The sequence below is a fragment of the Heterocephalus glaber genome, unplaced genomic scaffold (assembly GCF_053883595.1).
Source record: "Heterocephalus glaber isolate CG9 unplaced genomic scaffold, H.glaber_assembly_v1.0 deba00001608, whole genome shotgun sequence".
Lineage (NCBI taxonomy): Eukaryota > Metazoa > Chordata > Mammalia > Rodentia > Bathyergidae > Heterocephalus > Heterocephalus glaber.
The window spans coordinates 900,674-924,483 of record NW_028258379.1 but is presented as its reverse complement, the minus strand read 5'-3'; the positions used below and the strand labels follow the sequence as shown (position 1 = coordinate 924,483).

The following is a 23,810-nucleotide window of genomic DNA, read 5'->3' as shown; positions in this document are numbered from 1 at the left end:
CTTCTATTTCTACTTTCTTTCTGATATGATCTTATATATTAGGGCTCATGGGTAGAAGGACCAGCTACTCTGCCAATGCATAAGAATACAGGCACCAATCTTCCTTGAACTACACAATCCAGAGAGTTGGGGTAAGAATTTTTTTTCTTCCCTTCCTCTCTGGCTAAATGGAAACAATTTTGTTAGTTTCTATTTATGAAAGGATAAGCACTCTGATATTAAATAATTTATCTCATGTCAAAGCACACAATGAGAATACAGATATTGAATAACATACATCAAAGATAGGAAACGGAATTTCTTTTGATAGTAATTAGTAGATTCTAAAATGATCGACACATCATGAGTTTAAACATTTAAGTCAAAATGCATAGGATATAATGCTAACTAACAATTTATATGTTTCAAAAGGAAAATATATAAGTAATATAATTACCAAATTTTTCTTTGCTTGTAGTTCAGAAAAGTGAAATTCAGCTTTTACCCTATCATCTGAATTTACAGGAATTCCATCTAACATCTGTAAATTAGGCAGTCGAAATATGAGGACATGGCGATGTAGAATTTTTCTACAAATCTAAATGAAGTTAAAAATAACAAATTATTCCTAAACTCACTTTTATTTCAAAGATTAACTTTTAAAAGAAGGAAATTTAGCACAGGCAGCAAAGATGACAGACAAAGACAGCTACTTTATAGTATTAGATGCTACAGATATGAACTCACTTTTGAAAGATTTCTTAATTTCCTTCCATGTCAAATGAAGGTAAGAATATTTTTTTTAAACTATGATCATCATTTGTAGTTTTAGTTTTTTAAAAAATTTTATAATATTGCTTATTAGCTATAGGCAATATCAAGTCATAAATAGGATTACATTATGAAAGTTCATTTATTAGTAGCTTCAAACTTACACATTTTCCCAAAGGTACTATCCAATTTAATTCAACACATATTTACTGACCTGTATGATCCATCCCTTAATAATGTCAACTTACTGTATAAAATATTTGCAGGAGGAGGAGGGAGAGAAGGAAGAGGAGGAGGAAAAAGGAGGAAAGAAAGAGAAGAAAAAGTCATCAAAAGAGAATGAATAAACTGTTTTAATAGAATGTAGTAAAATACATATACACTTTGGAGAATGATTTCTAAAACAAAACAAAGCAAAAAACTGACCACAACCTAGGCCACAAAGCAAGTTTTGTCAGTATCAAAGAATACACGGACTGTTTCTTCCAAAACATTAGAAATAAATGACACACAACTAAAAATACCCCACTTATTTAAAATTAGTAATGCAGACAAATATATATTCCTCAATAACTCACAAGTTAAAGAAGAAATATTCTGGAGAGTAAAAGATTTTAAGAAAGAAATAGTAGCAATACTATACATCAAAACTTTTAGGATCCTGCTAAAGCAGTTCTTTGTAACCTAACATTTATTGATCAATTCAGAAAAAACAGTGAAAATTAATGAGCCTGTTGTCCTACTTAAGAATTTTTTTAAAAACTAAATTCAAGAGACTAAACAAGGAAATAATAAAGGGTAGAAATTAATGTAATAGAAAACAAAAAAAATATCCTTGAGAAAATCAAAATACATGCTTTGAAGAAGCTATTATGATAGAAAAAAGCCTTGTGGTTGGTTATTTTACACAGGATTTTCTTGGAACGCTCACTAAGCTAAGCAGGCATTTTCACCTCTCCTCTGTCATTTTTCTTAAATTGTTCCACTATTAAATGGATAAGAATGCTGCTTATTGGATTTTCTCAAAGGCTCCAACAAGAAAGACAGCAAATTTCTTCCCAAATTAATTTATAAAGCAAATGCAATTCCACTAAAAATCAATGCAATTCTCATGTAACTTGAGAAGTTGTTTCCTAAAAATTATAGGAAAGTGTAAAGGGACGAGAATAGCCAAGACGGTGAAGAAAAAACAAAGATAACGAAGAAGAAAAGGAGATGGAAGAGAAGAATACATAGAAGTCCTTACATTAACAGACATTAGGACAATATAAAACATTTGTTAATTAATGCAGTATAACAGTATCAATACTGAATACTGTGAGAGACAAGCAGGCTAAAGAGCAGAGCTACAGAACTCTAAAACAGACTTTCCTATGTATGACAATGGTGGTTTGCATTGTATTCAAGTGGACGAAGGCAGAAGGCAATAAATTCTGCTGGGTTATCTGGCCATGCATACAGAAATAAATAAAAGCAGTTCTTGTTTCCAAGCATACCATATAAAATAAATTATATACAACTATCAGGAAATTAATAAACTGAAAAAGTAACATACTTACTGGATTGCCATAAACTGTAAGCTCTCTGAGAGAAGAGATAACATCAAGTTTTTCCAATTCTGCCATATCCTGTTCAAAAGTCAATGAATTATTATTTGGTTACATCCAAATCCTTAAATATAGACTAATTTCAAGTAATTTCTTTTTTTTTCTTCATATATCCTTTTATTGGTACATTTTAGGTATACAATATAATGACATTCATCATTGGAAATTTGCACCTTTACATTATCTCTTGGTTCTTATTTTTTCCCCCTTCCCCTGCCTTCCCCTCAATCCCAAGTAATTTTATGTTAAGTGCTGGATCACAGGTAGCTCATGATTAAATCCTCTGAAGTGAGCCTGGATGACAGTTTTTCGGCATTGTTGAATATGAGCAGATCTGTGTACTGTGGGTCCCAAATACACAGTTGATGAAGAAAGTCTAACAGGAAAATGGACCACATAGCAGCACTTATAAGAAAAATGCCAAATTTTTTCTCAGAAGTTATGATTTATTCTAGAATTCAGATTATATTTTGTGAATTCCTCCAGAGTATTGACCAAGAAGTATGGAAAAGGTGTATACAGTCTAAAAAATATCAAAGGTACATATTTAAATGAAATCTTAATAATAAAAGAACATGTAATACTGGGTGGACTACAACATCCTTCTATACCCATTGGGGATTTATGGAGCTGAAAAACTGTGTCTCTAGTTAAATGATTTGTCTTCCGTACTGCACAGGATTATTCATTATTTTCTAACATTGGTGAAAGCTTGTAAATACATTTTAGTTTTTGTAAAAGTATTTCTTTTTTCCCCCCATTCCTCTGCCCTCCCTTCAACCCCTCCACTTCTCCCTATTTGCAAAGATGTAAAAGTATTTCTAAAATACCGATTCTAGTAAAATAACAAGCTCTGCCTAAGGTTGTTGCTCACTCATAGTAACACAATAAAATTTTTTGTATCTGGAATTACAAGTGGACAAATAACCAATTCATATAGTAACTATAAAAATATTTAGATCTAATTTGATTCATTTGAAAGTGGAATGTGATTTTTAAAATGACTGATCATTATGACTTAATTATCATAAAAGAGGTCTTTGAAAACACTCTAGCATATAGTTATCCATAAAGATATTGTACATTTTAGTCCATAGGTAGTTCTCATGTGTGGAATAAGCCTGATTAGAAATCATGGACATGTGGAAAGTATGGCATTATTGTCTCAAATTAAACAGTATAGATGCATCCACTAGGGAAATACTCCTAATCAAAATATTCAATTCTCATGGGAAATATTAATATAATAGTCTATTAAGTCTGAAGAGAATAATGTGGTATAAAGTTTTAAAGAGACATCAAATGATCCATATGTCCATAACTGCATAAAGAGAGCTTCCCATTTTTAATATCGAATATTTTTTACAATAATGCGTTGGAGTTTCCTTTTACTGGCTAACAAAAGTTAATGGGTAAATTTTTAAGAATTTTATCATGTCATGTTTCAGCGTGAAATTCGTTATTGTAGAAGAAATTGTACCATGGAAATTGGCAAATGCTATTAATTAGGGCTTTTTCCTTTGGGGAACTAGTTGTTACATATTAATCACCAGGAAATCAATGGTTATATTTGAGTATGCTGTCAGGGTAAGAATTTAATTTAGTCATAGTAGTAGATCTGAATTGGGGCCTTCATGTAGGACAAAAAAATATTTCCTGGTGTTATTTGTAGCTTCAGATCATTATCAAAATGTTTAAAAGTAGGTAGAAGATCTGGATGTGAGGTAGGTAAATCATTTAGACACAGGGATCAAATGGAAATGCAGAGCTGAACTCATTTTCAATTGTGTTTCTATGATTTTTAGAAGCAAGACTATAGGCAACAATTTTCCAAATCTACATTATTGGACGTGATGGCTAAGTCAAAAACTTCACATTAAATGTGCAGATCAATGAGGAATAACATACACCTTATTCAGAAGTATTATTTTTCTGCAAATTTTTATGGGCTTTTCCCCTCATTCTATGAATCTTTACAAACCCAAAGCTTTGAGGCCTGCCATTCCACCGGTGAGTGCGTGTAGATCCCCAGGAGCAGCTGTGAGGCCTGTAGCAGTGCAGCTGCAGGTGGATCCCAGCCAGGGCTCCATCCCGACCCCAGAGGCTAAGGACACCTGCCCAAGCCACAGGCCTGTCCAGAAAGGGGCTGCATAGGCATATGGGCTTTAGCCAGAGGCCCGCCATACCATTGGCCACAGTCAGGGACCCGCCTGGAGAAGAGCTGTACAGGCACACATGCAATATCCAGAGGCTTGCCCCAATACCACTGATAAGTGTGAGGAGACCCTAGCCAAAGCCTGTATAGACAACAGAAACTGAGGTGCACAGCCCCCAACCAAAGGCCCTGGACTCCCTGAACTGTCAATGAAAGGGGACTTGGAAAAAATGAAATCAGAAATAATTTCTCACATAACAGCAGAGACTGTGCCCATAGTACAAGAAATGATTAATAAATCTAGAGAGGACACAGATAAAAAAAATAGAGGAGCTGAGGAACATGATGGAATCCCAACATAGGAAACTAAAGGAATCCATAAAACAGATGCAAGCAGATTTCCAGGAGATTAAAAACTTCACTGAAAGTTTACACAGTAGAATGAGCCAATGTGAGGATAGAATTCCAGATATAGACGATAGGATTGCAATTAGTGACCAGGAAAAGAAAAATTTCTTTAAAATACTAAGGGACCATGAGAAATCAATCCAGCAGCTGAAAGACAATGCAAAGAAGAATAACATCAGATTGATTGGAGTCAAGGAAGAAAGAGGAGAGAGTGCAGATGACATAAAGAAAAGTGTTCAGAGAAGTAATGGCAGAAAACTTCCCAAGCAGGGGAAAAAATGTGACATAGATAACTGGGGCATATAGGACTCCAACTAGTCGTGATCAAAAAAAAATCTACACATAGGCATATAATAGTTAGGATTCCAGAAATCCAACAGAAGAACAAAATTCTATAAGCAGTTAGAGAAAAGAAACAAATCACATACAAAGGAAAGCCCAGCAGAATCACACTTCTCAACACAGAACAAACTTCTCAACACAAATCCACAAGGGAAGAAGAGCGTGGAGCAATGTATTTCAAGCCCTAAAGGAAAAAAGCCTCCAACCCAGACTGATGTACCCTGCAAAACTATCTTTCAAAATTGATGGAGAAATAAGATACTTTCATGACAAAGAGCACCTGAGGAACTTCATATGAATACCAAACCAGCACTCCAAAAAATTTTAGACAATATCCTAGGAAAAGACAATGAGGATCACAACTCCAGGAAGCCCAGCAGAATGACTCCATCGAGCAGGACAAGAAACTAAACACAAAGGGGGAGAAGCCAACAAAAAGAAAAAGTCATGACAATGATGTCAATATATATATATCAGTTATAAGCATCAATGTTAATGGTCTCAATTCACCAATCAAAAGAAATACACTGGCAGAATGGGTCAAGAAGCAAGATCCAACAATATGCTACATATAAGAAACACACTTAATTCAAAAAGAAACTCATAGACTGAAAGGTAAAAGGTGGAAAACAATACTACATGCGACTGAAAAAAAGGAGTAGCTATCCTCTTTGCAGATCAAGTGGATTTCAAACCAACACTGATTAAGAGAGACAAAGAAGGACATTACATCCTTGTAAAGGGAACAATCCAAGAGGAAGAGATGACAATCATTAATATATATGCACCAAACACTAGTGTGCCCAACTATATAAAACAAATACTAACGGACATTAAAAATTATATAAGCACTAATACAACAGTAGTGGGGGAACTTAATACCTCACTCTCACATATAGATAGATCAACTAGACAAAAAATAAACAACAAAATACTAGAACTCAAACTCTTGAAAAAATGAGCTTAACAGATGTTTACAGAGTGTGCCACTCCAATAAATCAGAATACACATTCTTCTCAGCTGCGCATGAGTTATTCTCCAAAATGGACCACATACTCACTCATAGAACATTTTTAAGTAAGTGCAAAGGAATTGAAGTTATCCCTGGTATACTGTCAGACCATAGTGTGATGAAATTGGAGATCAACAGCAAAAGAAACTGCAAGAATTTCATAAACACATGGAAACTACACAACACACTTCTGAATAACCAATGGGTCACAGAGGAAATTAAAGAAGAAATCAGACAGTTCCTACAATTAAAGGACAATGTCAATACAACATATCGGAATCTATGGGACACAATGAAAGCAGTCTTATGAGGGAAATTCATAGCAGTGAATACTCACATTAGGAAAACAGAGCAAGCTCAATTAAACAACCTGATGCTGAACCTCGAGCTTCTAGAAAAAGAAGAGCTACACAAACCTAAAGCCCATAGAAAGGAGGAAATTATAAAGATCAGGGCAGAAATCAATGGAGACTAAGAGAACAATACAAACAATCAATGAGGCCAAAAGAATACATACAATTGACAAATCCTTAGCCAACCTTATCAGAAAAAGGAAAGAAAAGGCCCACATCCATGCAATTAGGAATGAAAAGGATGAAATTACAATGGACCAAGCAGAAATCGAGAGGACCATCAATATCTACTTCAAGAACCTATATGCCAATAAGATGGAAAACACAAAAGAAATGGACAGATTCCTAGATAAGTATGAATTACCAAAGCTGAACAAAGATGATCTAACAATTCTAAATGACCCAATATCAATGAAACTGAAAATGTAATTAAAAACTTACCAACTAAGAAAAGCCTGGGTCCTGACAGCTTCACTGCTGAATTCTATAAGACATTTAGAGAGGAACTACTGCCACTACTGTTTAAACTCTTCAATGAAATTGAAAGGGAAGCAGTACTCCCAAATTCATTCCTGGAAGCAAGCATCACCTTGATCCCCAAAACAGAGAAAGACCTAACCAAAAAAGAGAACTATAGGCCAATCTCACTAATGAACATAGATGAAAAAATCCTTAATAAAATACTGGCAAATAGAATGCAGAAGGTCATCAAGAAGATCATACACCCTGACCATGTGGGATTCATCCCAGGGATGCAGGGATGGTTCAATATATGAAAATCAATCAATGTAATACACTATATTAATACAACTAAGAACAAAAAACATACGATCATCTCAATAGATGCAGAAAAAGCTTTTGACAAAATCCAACATTTATGATAAAAACCCTACAAAAAATTGGAATAGATGAACTCAACCTCAATCTAACAAAAGCCATTATGAAAAACCAACAGCCAATATCATACTAAATGGTCAAAAACTAAAATCCTTCACACTAAAATCAGGAACAAGACAAGGATGTCCACTATCACCACTGAACAATACAGTTTTGGAAGCATTAGCCACAGCAATTAGACAAGAGAAAGAAATAAAAGGAATAAAGATAGGAAATAAAGAAGTCAAATTGTTATTATTTGCAGATGACATGATGCTCTATATAGAAGACCCTAGGAACTCCACCAAAAGTCTTCAAGACTTAATAACCAAATTATGTAAAGTAGCTGGGTACAAAGTCAACACACAAAAATCAATAGTTTTTCTGTACACAAAAAAACAGACTCACTGAGAGAAAAATGGGGCAATCAATTCCTTTTGCAATAGCACCCAGAAAATTGAAATACCTAGGAATCAACCTAACAAAAGAAATCAAAGACCTCTACTCTGAAAACTACAGCACTCTGAAAAGAGATTGAAGAGGATATAGAAAATGGAAAGACATCCCTTGCTCCTGGGTAGGAAGAATCAACATAGTGAAAATGGCCATACTTCCAAAACTGCTATATAGATTCAATGCAATCCCAACTGAAACCTTAGAAGCATACTTCACAGACCTGGAGAAAACAATCCAAAAATTCATTTGGAACAAGAAGAAAACTAGAATAGCAAAAGCAATTCTAAGCAACAGAGACATGGCAGGGGGTATCACAATTCCCAACTTGAAACTATACTACAAAGCTACTATGATAAAAACAGCATTGTACTGGTAAAGAAACAGACTTGAGTACCAGCAGAACAGATTAGAAGATGCAGAAACAACTCTAGACACACTCAGCCACCGCATCTTTGACAAGGGAGCCAAACACCCTCACTGGAGGAAAGACAGCCTCTTTAATAAATGGTGCTGAAAAAATTGGGTTTCAACTTGCCAAAAATTAATACTAGACCTATATCTCTCACTATGCACTAAACTAAAATCAAAATGGATTAAACATTTAAATATTAAAACAGCAACACTAAACTGGCTGGAAGAGAGGTCAGGTAGAACTCTTGAAGACATTGGTGTAGGAAAAGATTTTATGAACAAAACCTCAGTTGCTGGTGAACTAGGACAAACAATCAACAAGTGGGATCTCTTCTTACTAAAAAGCTTCTGCACAGCAAGAGAAAGAAAACACAGCAAAGAGACAACCCACAATGTGGGAAAAAATTTTCACCTGCTGTTCCTCAGACAAAGGTCTACGATCTAGAATCTATAAAAAAATTTAAAAAGTCAGACCTCCCAAATTTAAAGACCCAATCCAAAAATGGGCATCTGAAATGAACAGACATTTCTCACACAAAGAAGTAGAAACAGCAAATAAATACATGGAAAAATGTTCAACATCACTGGTCATTCGAGAGATGCAACTGAAAACAACACTGAGATTCCACCTCACCCCAGAAAGAATGTGTGCCATCATGAAATCAACCAATAACAAATACTGGCGGGGGTGTGGGGAAAGAGGAACCCTACTCCACTGCTAGTGGGAGTGTAGACTGGTGCAAGCACTGTGGAAATCAGTATGGAGATACTTCAAAGAAGTAGGACTGGAAGTCCCATTTGACACAGCTATTTTCCTGCTTGGCATCTTCCCCAAAGAATTAAAAGAATCATACCACAGTGATATATGTGCACTCATGTTCATAGCAGCACAATTTGTGATAGCTAAAACTTGGAAACAACCCAATTGCCCATCAGCTGGAGACTGGATAAAGAAAATGTGTTTTAAAAAAAAAATAAAATGGAGTACTACTCAGCCATAAAGAATGAGAAACTAGAGACATTTATAGCTAAATGGATGCACATTGAGGCAATACTCTTAAGTGAAATAAAAAGGACACACATGTAAAGACTGAATAGTTTCTCTGATGTGAGAAACTGAAAGTGTAAATAAGGACTAAAACGTATAATAGATAATGTGAAATAGGAAGAAAAGGGGCAAAGGGGAAGGAGAAATGGGAGGGGTAGGGGAAAAGGAAAGAAGGGAATGGAATTAATATGAGAAAATGAAAAAATGGAAACAAAGTCTTTGGAGATAGGGAGGGATGGAGGGGGGGAAGGGAGGGCAGGAAAAGGGGGAAAAATAACAACCAAGATGGATCATGTAAAGGTGCAAATTTCCAATGATGAATGTCGTTATATTATATACCTTAAATGTACCAATATAATAATAAAAAAACCCCAAAGGTTGTAAACTGATTGCCTAACTGCAGAAACTAATGTTGATTTCAGCCTGCCCACGTTGATATAAATTTAAGAAAAAAAATTCTCCCCAAAAGAATATTTGAACTGAAATGAGTTATGATTTTGAAGAACATATTTTCATAAGAATTCAGTAGAATCATGGGGATTGAGCTCAATGTTGCTGCCACCTGCCTTCCAAGAGCATGGTCCTGAGTTCGATCCCTGGCACCAAAAAAAAAAAAAAGAATTCAGTAGAATCTTCAAATTACCTTTCTTATTACTCTGAGTTCATTTTCTCCTTAACTAAATGTAAAGACACATTAAAGTACTATAACATTAATGATTAGAATAAATACAGTGGTGTAATGATCAATTTAATTAAAAATACCATTCCAAGGACAAAAGGAAGTGTCAAAATATTGTAAACAATCAATGAAATTTACTGTATCATTCAATCATATAATCTGCCATGATTTATCATATAGGCTCTCATTAAGCTATATTATATTTTGCTAGTAAGATTGACTAAGTATTTTTCTGTTAAGTTGCTGAAAAGAAGTTGCTATATCAGCTGATCTGTAATCTATTCAGTGTCCTAGGGATAGTGAGGTAGGGAGGTAGAACAGGGATATTCCTGGAGAAGTGTTGTTACCTGTTTTATTCTCTTTGTAAGTATGCTGGTAACAGGATATTCCATCAAACAGAGCATGATATTTCCATGATATATTCCTACCTTATTTATGGTACTTTTTTTTTTTTTTAGCAGATCTCCACAGTTAAAGACTGTTTGATGTAAATAAATCTGGGATCTACAGAATTCGAAGTCATGGCTCCCTATAAAATGTCACATACTCTCAAGTATAAAATGGAGATGTTTCATAAATGCAACACTCCTCTGCTATCTGCTATCACCTAACAAAATCTTAGTACTTGGAGACCTCACACATCTTTTATTCAAGCTCAACAATGTGTATGATGTGGGAAGGAAGGAACTGAGAAGCCACTGAAGTGTTCTAGGCCCAGAATGTTCTTGAAATTATTAGTAAAGCTTGACACCAGATGAGATCTCTGATGAGTGTTAATCTGACTTTTTGAAATTTTATCAATGTTTGGTGCTGGGGATCAAACCCAGGGTCTTGTGTATGATAAATCATGCATTCTACCTCTGAGCTACATCCTCAGTTAAAATCTGATTTGACAATTTTTTGAGTTATTCCAGATGCTCTCATGGAAATATGTCCCATAGAATAGCAATTTTTTCTAGTTTAGGTTTCTTCTAAATAATAGTTGGGAAGAAGCATCTTCAGTTTTGGCAGTGTTTTCACAGATGAACGTTTGATTCTGGACATATTAGTTTGTATATTATTTTTGTTTGTACATTCCTTACTTGCAGTGTAGAAAGAGCCACTGCACATCATTTCCTTTAAACCTTGGAAAGGGCTCTTATATAATCTACAAAAAGGCTTCCTGAACTGCAGCGAATAGAGCCACAAAATCAGTTATCAAGTATCTATGTACTATGTTCCACATGCCATGTTACATACTGAGAGAAGTGTGGACAAGATAGTCTCCACTCTCAGGGAATAGTCCACTGTTCAGTCTGTCTTTGAGACATTCTTAGAAGTTCAGCAGAAGCAGTAAAGTTGTTAAAAGGAAGCTAAGAGACAATACCAAAATGCTGTGAAAACTATGATGGCTGTATAAGGTTAAACGTCTCAATTCTCTTATCTGTATACTGTACTATCTCAGGAGAGAGTCAAACCAGGCTTAGTAGGAGCAGTGACCCAAGATTAACAGGTTGCATTCTGAGTAGGTAAAACTAAGGTAACGCCCTATCTACGGCAAATTTGAGCGGGAATAGTTGTAAGAGCAAAGCCAAGTCAATATCCATTATTAGGGGTTGATTCAAATGCCAGGTAGACTAAGTACATGTGCCAGACTAAAAGGGCCACAGGAAATCCAGAATGGAGATTCAGAAACAGTTTGGACCACCACCAGTAAAGTAGCAAATGAGACTTCTCAGAGAACACTGATAAGATGAGTCTTGGGGTAGTTAGAGCTAACATTCATTAGTGGGTAGGTGCATGTGTGTTTTCCTGGGTTATCAGACATTTGTAAATCAAGAAATGTATGTCTTGAAATATACACTGCATATAAATTATAATTAGCAAAATTTTCATTGATGTGTTTGGAAGCTTTTCTATCACATCTCAGAGGAATTAAAATTTATAAATCTCATAACAACCAAAATAATGTCACCTGGATTTTATTATATCCTAGGAAGAGTTTCTCTAGTTTTACCAAAGATTGCAATTTGCTCAGCTCTCGTAATCTGTTTTCCTCCAGATGAAGTGCCAATAGAGAACTTGGTTTGGCAAAAGCACTGTCATTAAAGGCTCTGATACGGTTATGGTCTACTACCAATTCCTGAAGGACTACCAGGTTGTCCAGACCTTCAACTTGACTGATTTTATTCCCTTAAAAAAAGAGAATTAAAGTTATTTATTTTCATTAAAGTATTTTTATCAAATTATTTTTTAAAAAGGAAAAATGTTTCCATTTTTATGTCTTAAAGTTGTTACAAAAGAAACTGATTTTTCCCTAACTTCCTATGCAAAATAACTTTATGAAGCATTAGTATCTCTTCTTGCCAATCTCCTAGTGCAACTGTGAAAATATTTTGGGACTATTTTTCTCTCCCCCTTATACATCTAATTAGTCACTTGGTCCCAATATTTCCTCCTTCAAAAATTTCCCAGTAGTCCAGGACCTCATGATGTCACTTGTAAAAGGCAAAAGATTAATACGATCTGGAGAAAAACCAGAGTATGAGGTCACTTATGCTGATAGAAAACATGTGCTTTGAACTGAGGTAGACCTATGTTTGAAAACACACACTAGCACAGGTTTGAGCCAATTATTTCATATTACTGAAGCTCAATTATTGTTTTGTAAAAAGTACACAACAATACTTACCTTGTAGGGCTGCTGTAAGATTAAATGAGATAAACACCTTGGGCAATAACTCCATAAATAGCAACTGTCATTGACAGAGTAAATTGCCTTAACTTCTACATAAGGTTGCCCCAACTGCAACTGCAACCGCAGCTGCACACACTGCCCCTTTACATTATTAGGCCCACAGAGACCTTCCTAGGTTAGGTTATCCACTTTTAGGTATGTCAGTGTATCTTAAAAGAATCTGTCATTTTTGTGTTCAAAGTGTGTGTGTGTGTGTGTGTGTGTGTGTGTGTGTGTGTGTAAGGCTATTGGCATGTTCTTGACCCAAATCACAGTTACATTTGATAGGCAAATAAATACAATAAAAATTTTAAAAATAAGGTCTAGGAAAGCCTGTCTTTCAGGAAAGATGTTACTATACTCAGATCAACTATCCAAATTCTTCCCCGTGTCTTATTGATGGGTTTCCTAACTTTTCTCCTATGTCATCACATAATTATTATTAGACTAATGTTCCTCTAATCTAAATTCTATCAGTCTTTCAAAGCGTCCTAGGTATTCAGGAGAATCTTTTAGTTTCTCTTTCTCTGAGCTTCCATTACACTTAAATTAATACCATAGTCAGAACTTAATTCATCTTTTTCTCAGTGCATCACTACAGGTAGATCTGAAATTACTACCTTAGATCAAGGATTTCAATTATATAGAAGTATAAAATATATTACTGCCATATATTTTATAGTACTTAGCACAATTCTGGGATTAATAAATGCTTGCAAATTACCCACTAATTACTTTTTATTGCTTTTTAAATTGAATGTGATATAAAAATAAATCATGATGTCATGCTGTATGTAGACCCAGAATATTATATTTTCCTTCAAAAGTGTTTTGAACCAAAGAAAAACCTATTTGTAATTATTAAAATATCTTTGTCAGGGCCAGGGATTTAGCTCAGTGGTTTCGTCACCTGCTGCACAAGCTCAAGGACCCAAGTTCAATCCCCGGTACCAAAAAAAAAAAAAAAATCTTTGTCAATGTATGAGTAAATGGTGATGCTTTTATTTGCTTATCAAAACAAGATGATAATCAGGTCAGTTTTTTCTTTTTCAAGTCAGTTTTTAATGAAAAGGACCTAGACATTAACAAAGCTTCTACTCACCCTGTAGAAAAAGGAATTTTAAATTTCTTAGTCTATTAAGTTGTAGCTGGGTTAAATTACAAATTCCATTGTAGCCCAGATGAAGGACTTCTAAACTGTGCATTATTGGAGGCAAATTTTCACTGTTCATTGTATCTCTGAAACACATAGTTTAGTTTGAGGCCATTAGCTTAATTTCGAATCAGCTATATCATAAAAAGATGATACATATTTGCTATAAATTGAAGAAAAAGAAAAAATAATTTATTAATATATCAAAATTGAAATATAACATGTAATGTCTACATTTTGTATCATAATTTTTCATTTTAAACATATTTTTATATGGTAAGGAATAAAGAAGTACAGAAAGTTACAATGAAAAGCAATACCTAGTACAATCACCCAAGAAAAAGAAAAATATAATACATCCAATTGGAAAGGAATAAGTATAATTGTCTTTATTCTCAGATGACAGAATTGTGTTTCAGAAAATCCTAAGAAATTCACCTAAAACTAATTGAACCAATAAAGGAATTCACCAAAGTCACAAGATAATGTTAATATACAAAACCCAATGGAATTTCTAAGTGCAAAATTTATACACAGAAAACTATAGAACACCACTAACATAAATAAAAGAAGATGAAAATAAGTGAAGAAATATTTCATGCTCGTGGATTAGAAGGCAAAATTATTAAAATGACAATTCTTTCAAACTGATCAACAGATATGACACAATCTCTATCAAAATACCATCAGGCTTTTTTTTCCACCAAAAAATTATCATTTTACCCTAAAATTTATAAGGAAATGCATAGAACTCAATATCCAAAATAATATTGAAAAAAGAAAATAGTTAAAATTTACTAATAGTCAAAATTTATTATAAAATTAAAATCATCAAACTAATGCTGGCAAAAAGAGAGACACATAGATGAAAAGAATAGAATTGAGTCCAGAATACGCCCTAACATTTATGGTCAACTGATTTTCAGCAATGGGGCCAAGGCCATTCAATAGGGGAAAGGGTAATGTTCTAAGCAAATGATGCTGAGACATACAAAAAGATGGATTTAGACCTCACAATATATAAAAATATTAACTCAAATGGATTATAGGTGTTAGTTACTGTAAAAATTTCTTAAAAATTTTTGAAGAAAACATGAGAAAATCTTTGTGACCTTAGCTTAGGCAAAGAATTATTAGAAAAACTTCTAAGACCACACTCTGTAAGAAAAGAATTGATGAACTGCACTGTGTCAAAATTTAGTTTTTACTTTCGTTTGGTTTTTTGGGGGGGGGGGACCAGGGATCGAACTCAGGACCTTGTGCTTGTGAGGCAGGTGGCAGCACCGCTGAGCTAAATCCCCAGCCCCTTATTTGTTATTTTTAATCAACATTTAGACACCATTTAAAAAAATAAGACAAGACATAAATTGAGCAAAAATATTTGCAAATAATTTATATGGTTAAAGGCTTATATCCTCAACATTTAAAGAACACCACAACAAAAGGCCAAGTAATACACCTACTTAAGAAAAGGCAACATATTTGAGTACATATTTTGACAAAGAAGATATAAGTAAGCATTTGCAAATATGTTCAGTAATATTCATTATTAAAGCAATGCAAATTAAAACCACAATGAGATACTACTTCAAATCTATTAGAATGGCTATAACGAAACAGGCAATAGTAAGTATTGACAAGAATATGGAGAAGTTGAAATCCTCATACACTGTTGGTGGTAATTTAAAGTGGTGCATCTACTTAGGAAAACAATTTGACAGTTTTCTTAGTCAAATATTTAATTACTATACCACCAAACACTTCCACTCCTAGGTATTTACCCAAAATAAATATAATGAAAATATTAAGTGCACATAAATACTTATACACAACTCTTAATAGCTTTACCATCCACACAGGTAAAAAAAATGGGGGCAGCCTGCATGTCTGTCAATTGGTGAATGAATAAACACAATGTGGCATATGCATACAATAGAGTATCCAACATATGCAGCAATGAAAAGGAAAGAACTTCTACAAAATGTCACAAAGGTTCAAAGGGGAAGGGGAAGTAGAGGGTGAGGGAAAGGAAAGAAGTAAAAAAATATGAGAAAAGGAAAAAATGGAAACAAAGCTTTTGTAAATAGGGAGAGGTGGAGGGGTAAGAAGGGAGGGCAGGGGAATGGGAAAAACTAAGATTTATCATGTACAGGTACAAATCCCCAATGATGAATGTGATCATAATGTATACCTAAAATGTACCAATAAAGTTAATTAAAAAAATCTTTTTGAAAGGAAAAAAAAGTCACACTATGTATAGTCTCAAAACCATTATGCCATGTATCAAAAACCAGATGCAAAAGACTATGTATGATATGCTTCCATTTATAGTAAACATCTAGAAAACATAACTTTATAGAAAGTAGATTAGAAGTTATCTAAGGCTAGGGCCAGGGATTTAGTTCAATGGTTTAGCTCAGTGGCACTGCACCTGCCTGGCAAGCGCAAGGTCCTGAGTTCAATCCCCAGTACCCCAGTACCAAAAAAAAAAGTTATCTAAGGCTAGAAGTGGGAAAGGGAATTGACTGAAAATGGACATGAAGTATCTTTCGGTGTGATGGAAATGCTCTAATATTGTATTGCAGTAATGATCACATGTCTTTAAATTTAGTAAAAGTATTGAATTATATACACTTAAAATGAGTTAACAGGGCATGTAAATTGCACTTCAACAAAGACATTAGAAAAATCAAATATGAATATTCTCCAGTATAAAGGACGTATACAAACAAAATGTTCATAGTAGCTTGAATCATAGTGGCCTCAAACTGGAAATAATCTAAATATTCATCAGTGATAAATGAATAAGCAATGTCACATAACTTATATAATGGGAATACTACTTAGAAAATATTCTGATGAATGGATAAAGTGTGGTATTTATACACAATGAAGTGCTACTCTGTCATAAGGCAGAATGAACTTAGGTCATTTGTAGGAAAATGGATGCACCTGGAGACCATAATGTTAAAATGAAATAAATCAGATTCACAAGCTTAAATGTCACAGGGTTTCTTTTATGAGAAATCTAAAATATAAATAAAGAGAAAAAGAAAAGATTGATAACAGGAAATAGGGAGATAGATCTTTTACAAAAGAGAATGGGACCAAGAAATGGAGTGTGAAAGGGGACAGGAAGGGAATGAAAAAAGTATTGAGATGTGTTATGTACATGTACCACTCCCCATGAGAAATACAATCATTGTGTACTGCAAACATGTGCTAATAAAAATTAAAATTGAGATAGAAAAAAAATAAAATGATTACTGATACTTGCAACAATATGGATAAATCTCAATGTTCAATAGTTATATACATATATAAAACAAATTTAATGACACAACTATCAGAGTGATACATATATAGGAATATGCAATGTATCTATATAATAAATATAAAAGAATAGGAAGGTGAGAATTGTGTCCTCATCTCAATATAGTATATTTTCCACTGAGGTGGGACACTGGGTTTCCAGATAATAATTTAGAAATACAAAGAAGACAAATGTTAAAAGAAATCCAAATTTATTCTACTTGAGTAAGGAGTTTCTTTGTGGCATGATGAAAATGATCTAGAATTAGTAGTAATGGTGTATAACTTGTGAAAAAACTAAAAATCACTGCATTGTATACAAAGGATGAGTTATATGGATGTGGATTGTATCTCAAGAGAAAGAAGCTCTAGGTCATTAAATATACAAGACTTTTTGTTTTTCCTTCATTTGTAAATACAAGTAGAGGAAGCAGGGGAAAAACAATGACAAAAAGAGTAACTGCAATTGCAGTATGTTTTTATTTGTGAAGTTTGTTTTTGGCATGTAGCTATTAAATAAAATCATTACTAAAATAAGCTAAATATATGCACTAGAATGTGCTACTTCTTTTTAAATTTCTAACCAAAATTTTTTTGTGCTAATAAAAAGAATAACAGAATAATACCTGTTTGTTTTGGGGGTGCCTTGCTGTCCATAGCCACTTGAAGGCACTTTCTGGTAGAGCATCTGCTTGTTTGTCAAGTGATTATGAGGCTTTAGTTTAGGGATGATTGATTCAATGTGATTATAATTGAGGCATAAGACCTACAGAAAGAACATCATATTAATCAAACATCCCATAAACCAGTAAAATGGTATGGATAAAATTTGGGATATACAACATAATTTATAACATATTCATATTGAAAATAAAAGCACAATGCTGAAAATAAAATAATAAAGAGCATAGAAAGGTACTCAACTTTATCAATCTGCACTCCTAAGTTCTCCAAGCCTGATATGGAGGAAATAGCTCCTTAGTGAGATAGAAAGCTGTTTCCCTATATTTAAAAGGGCTTGGTAGATGGCTAAATTGAGGCAACAGGAAAGAAAGCAATAAAGCTGCTTTAAAAATCAGAGCATAGGGTGGTTCCGGCACCTGCCTCACAAGTGCAAGGTCCCAAGTTTGATCCCCAGTACCCCCCAAAAAGATAAAAATCAGAGCATTCTCATCTTCATCTTATACCTTCCACTACACAGGCAGCTTTCTATTCTTTCTCTTACTGTAGAGTAAGACAATCACACATATAAGCTAAAATCAAATCAAAATGACTTTGGAAGGAAACACTTTTATTTGCTTAGTAAAAAACAACAACAAAAAGGTTTGTAGGTGACTCACTTTCACATTAGGAAGATAGATTAGTCCACTGAATGAGGTAAGATTATTGTTCTGCAGATTCACATTACACAAATTTCTAAATTGGTCAACTGGAATCAAATCCACAGTTCTAAATTTAGAGAAAGTAAATACAGTAATTTGAATAGGGTCAGAAAATATAGAAAAAGGTAGTTCCTCCATATACAACTGCCAAAGGCACTTAAAAAAATCTCATTTGACAAATGCTATGAAAATAATTGCCTTAATGTAAAATGTCAGGGTTGAGTGATCACCTAAATATACATTTCTGTTGGGCACATATGTAAGAAAATGGCATAGAATTTGATTGCTTTCTCTTACCACATAAACTTATCAGTATTATAAAAGAAATATAAAATAAGTACTTCCAATTAATTTATAAATGCACATACATCTTCCTGAAATCATAGTGAATGAATATGAAAAGTCATTAAGATTTTCAGGCTATAAAGTTCAGAGGACATATGTGAAATAAATTATTACTGAGATGCCAGGAATGAGATAAGATTGGGAAAGAAAATGAAAAGGCAGGTAAGGTCTTTGAAAATGGACATTTTTGTGGGATCTCCAGAAACTTTTATGGCAATCCACCTTGTCATGATGTTCTGGTAACTAAACAGAATTCCTATTCCATAGTTATATAACTATTCTTGTCTTCATTTGAGCCATGACAGAGAGAGCATAAAGCTAAATCACCTTTCTCTGGCAATTTTGTAAAACAAATTCTAAAGTTGTAGCTATAATTATGGCATACATTTATCCATAAGTCATTTAGTCATTCAATATATTTTCATTAATATTTCCCAAATGTAGACAATATGTTGGGAAGGTTATAATACAGAAAAAAATAACTGTATCTGTACTCAAGAAGTGGGAGCCAGAAACACTAAAATGCAAAAAAGAAAATTGTTGAACAGAGTTAGGTGTAATGGCATTTTAGAGAAAGAAAACTTCTTTGAAGAAGTCAAGGATGATATCACAGAGGAGTCTTTGAGGTGAGACCTGCGGATTTGTAGGCATCTGTCAGGCAAATAATGAGGAAAGAGTTCCAGAGTACAACAGGCACAAAGGCAAAAACATGACATCAAATCTTATGGTTCAGATTCAGGCACTAGGACATTCCAAATTTTCTGAAATAAATAAAGTGGCATGGGTGGTGAAGTAAAGGATTATAGAAGGCGAAAATTATTCTATGCCATACAAAGGAATTAAAATTTTTATTCTGTAGGCTGTGGAAAGCTACTGAACAATGTTGAGAAAGGAAGTAACGTGATAAACTTGTACCTTAGAAGGTAATAATGGGTAACAGATGGGTTTTCAAGGAAAGCTTATATAAGACAACAAAAAGATCGCCAAAAGAGTTTCTAACATAGTCCAATACCAAGGGCAGTGACTGTGGAAAGAGAGAGAAACTGAGTCATACTCTGAACCTGAACAGATCATGGTGATGAATAAAAATGGAGTACAGAGGAGAGAAAGAATTGACTCTTTTTTTCTTTTTTGGCTTGGGCAACAACAAGCAGATGCTATCTCTGTCTCCTAGACACTATCTAGAGAGCAACTGAATGTTCAGGTGAAGAGCCAAGGTTTGGGCTAAAAACAGTAAATTTAGAAATCATCACAAGTTACAACTCTGGCTAAAGATAAATCTCCTTATGAAGAGCACAGAACAAGAAAAAGAGAAAAGGGAAGGAAATTATGGGAATAGAGAAGGAAAGACAACAAAAGAAGCTGAGAATAAAAGTTGGAGAACATCAGAAAGTAAGAATTCATAAAGAAACCTGAGAAATTTATAGGAAAATCAAGAATGTGAAATTACTGTTTAAAGAGGTGCAAGTGGCTAAGAAGTACAAAGAAAGAAGAGTTAGCATCCTTATATGCCCAAGAAAGGTTAGGGGGATGGGGAATAAAAACAACCCATTTGGTTTGGCAGCATGGAAAACAGTGATAACATCCACAAGAGAAGAAGCAGAGGAGTGATGCCAGCAGAAGCACAGCACATTGTATTAGAGCAATAAGATGTGAGCAGGGCAGCCTGTTCCTCACATTTCATGGCAGAAGGAAATTTCTGAAAGAGGAATTTTATATTTCATGTGTAACCAGCCATATCTTGCTTGTGGGTTTTCAGCTGTTTCTTTTCTTTGGGCATTGTGGCAGAGTGAAGTGAAAATTGGTGCCAGGCTGGCCACCATTTATTAGCTGTATAATTTGGGCAGGTTTCCTCTCTTGCTGAAATCCCATTTCTCTTTAAACCCAGAGGTTCCATTGAACCACTGCTTTCCACATTGAACTCTGGGCTCCGAGAATGGTTACTAGGTGCTAGGGAGTTCGTGGTGAGGATCTGGAAATCCGTACATTAGACAAGCATGGAGCCTGAACATTCAAGTCTAGGATACATGTCTGAGGATGATGTTGTAACAAATAAGGTGCAATTAAAAGTGTTGTGGAATTGCTACTAACTTTTATTTTAATGATTTTCTTAATTAAAATGTAATTAAATTTTTGATTTAAAAAAGCATATGAAGGACAAGCCTAGAGTGTTTGGTTGTAAAAGGGGATGAGATAACATGAAAAAGAAAATGATGACATTTTAAATCATAGTCTCTGATAATAAAAATTATTAATACATTTCAAAGAAGAGTAAAGCCAGCATGAGATTTGAAGTTGGGTAGATGAATTATTTGTTATGCTTAGATAAGATATACAAATATATGTATACCATCAGTGAGATACTGACAAACAGAATGCAGCAAACCATCAAGAGATTATACACCATGACCAAGTAGGATTCATCCCAGGGATTCAGGGATGGTTCAACATATGAAAATCAATAAATGGAATACACCATATTCACAGAGCCAAGGACAAAAACCGTATGACTTTCTCAATAGATGTAGAAAAAGCATTTGACTAGGCCCAACACCCATTCATGATTAAAAAGAAAACTCTACAGATAATTGGAATTGATGGTCTTTATATCAATCTGATAAAGGCCATTTATAACAAAGCAAGAGCCAACATCATATTAAATGGAGAAAAACTAAAAACTTTCGCTCTAAAATCAAGAACAAGACAAGGATCTCCACTGTCACCTCTCTTGTTCAATATAGTTCTGGAAACACTAGCCAGAGCAACTAGACAAGACAAAGAAACAAAAGGAATAAGGATAGAAAAGAAAGAAGTTAAATTATTATTTGCAGTTGACATGATACTCTACATAGAAGACCCAAAAAACTCCACCAAAAGACTTAGATTTAATAACTCAATTTGGTAGTTTATCTGGATACAAAGTCAACACTCAAAAATCAGGAACATTCCTGGACATGAACAACAAATTCACTGAGAGAGAAATTAGGGAAACAAGACATTTCACAATACTATCCAAAAAAAAAACCCAACAAAAAACCAATACCTAGAAATCAACCTAACGTAGGAAATAAAAGACCTCTACACTGAAAACTACAGTACTACGGCACTCTGAAAGTCGAGATCGAAAATGCTATCAGAAAGTGGAAAGATTTTCCCTGTTCTTGCATAAGAAGAACCAATATAGTGAAAATGGCCATACTTCCAAAATTGTTATATAGATTTAATACAATCTCAATCAAAATTCCAACAGTATACCTCACAGAATTAGAGAAATCAATCATAAAATTCATTTGGAACCAGAAGCGACCTAGAATAGCAAAAGCCATTCTGGTCAACAAAAGCAAGGCAGGAGACATCACAATCTTTGACTTGAAATTATATTACACAAAGCTACTGTGATAAAAACAGCATGGTACTGGCAAAAAAAAGACCCAAAGACCAGTGGAACAGATTAGAAGATGCAGAAACAACTCCAGACATAATCAGCCACCTTATTTTTGACAAAGCTGCCAAACACCTTCAACTGGAAGAAAGCCTGTTTAATAAATAATGCTGGAAAACCAGAGTTTCTAGATAAAATTAGACTCATATCTTTTACCATGTACTAACCTAAAATCAAAATTAATGAAAGATGCAAGTATTAAAATAGAAACACTAAATCTGCTGGAAGATAGAATAGGTAGAACTTTTGAAGACACTGGTGTAGGCAAAGACTTTATGAACAAAACTCCAATTGCACAGGAGCTATCACAAAGAATCAACAATTGGGACCTCATCTTATTAAAAAGCTTGTGAACAGCAAGAGAAACCACCAACAGAATGAACAGACAACCTACAGTGTGGGAAAAATTTTTTTCCAGCTGTCCCTCAGACAAAGGACTAATACCTAGAATATATAAATAACTTAAAAAAAAATCAGACCCCTCCAAAAATGTAAAGAACCAATCCTAAAATAGGCATCTGAAATGAATAGACACTTTTCATATGAAGAAATAGGAACAGGAAATTAATATATGAAAAAATGTTCAACATCACTAGTCATTTGAGAGACACAAATGAAAACAATGCTGAGATTCCACCTCATCCCAGAAAGAATGGCTACTATCAAGAAATGAACCAATAACAAATGCTGGAGGGGCTGTGGGGAAAAAGGAACCTTCTCCACTGTTGGTGGGAGTGTAGACTGGTGTAATAACTGTGGAAATCAGTGTGGAGATTCTTCAAAAATGAAAACTAGGGGTATTAGACCAAGCTATTCCCCTTCTTGGTATCTTTCCAAAACCATCATACTACAGTGATATATCCACACCATGTTTATAGTGGCACAGTTTGTAATAGCTAAATCTTGGAAACAGTCCAAATGCCCATCAACTGATGACTGGATAAAGAAGATATGGGTTTTTTTTTTATACAGTGCCATAAGGAAGGCTAAGCTCGAGACATTTCCAGCTAAATGGATATACCTTGAGACCATACTTCTTAAGTGATATAAATCAGACAGACATGTCTAAACACTGCATTGTTTCTCTGGTGTGAGAAACCAAAAATGGAAATAAGGACCAAAATGTATAATAGACATTAGGAAATGGGAAAAATGTTCAAATGGGAGGGGAACAAAGGAGGGGAGGGGGAAAGGAAAGATGAGACAAGAAAAAAAAAGAGGATAGAAAAAAATGGAAACAAAGCTTCTGTAAATAAAGAGGGGAAGAGGGGTTGAAGTAGGGGGAATGGGAAAAGAAGAAGCAAGATATATTGGAGTACATGTACAAATTCTTGTAATGAATGCTATCATTATGTTTATCTA

General features: G+C 34.3%; 1 protein-coding gene across 15 annotated transcripts in view; it reads right to left on the bottom strand.

Moving 5' to 3' along the window:
* The window catches only part of Lrrc9 (leucine rich repeat containing 9), a 130,449-nt gene that overhangs the window by 8,941 nt on the left and 97,698 nt on the right, over positions 1 to 23,810 (bottom strand). For 11 of the 15 annotated variants that reach the window (XM_087195193.1, XM_021248003.2, XM_021247995.2 and 8 more), the window contains 6 exons: positions 18,620 to 18,728; positions 17,906 to 18,045; positions 13,917 to 14,053; positions 12,053 to 12,270; positions 2,310 to 2,378; positions 437 to 577 (listed from right to left, as the gene is read on the bottom strand). In XM_087195193.1, the coding sequence (XP_087051319.1) occupies positions 437 to 577; positions 2,310 to 2,378; positions 12,053 to 12,270; positions 13,917 to 14,053; positions 17,906 to 18,045; positions 18,620 to 18,728 (814 nt within the window). Of the gene's footprint in view, positions 1 to 436; positions 578 to 964; positions 998 to 2,309; positions 2,379 to 12,052; positions 12,271 to 13,916; positions 14,131 to 17,905; positions 18,046 to 18,619; positions 18,729 to 23,810 lie in introns of those variants that run through there. The other 4 variants (XM_087195199.1, XR_015444981.1, XM_087195202.1 and 1 more) reach the window with 4 other exon arrangements.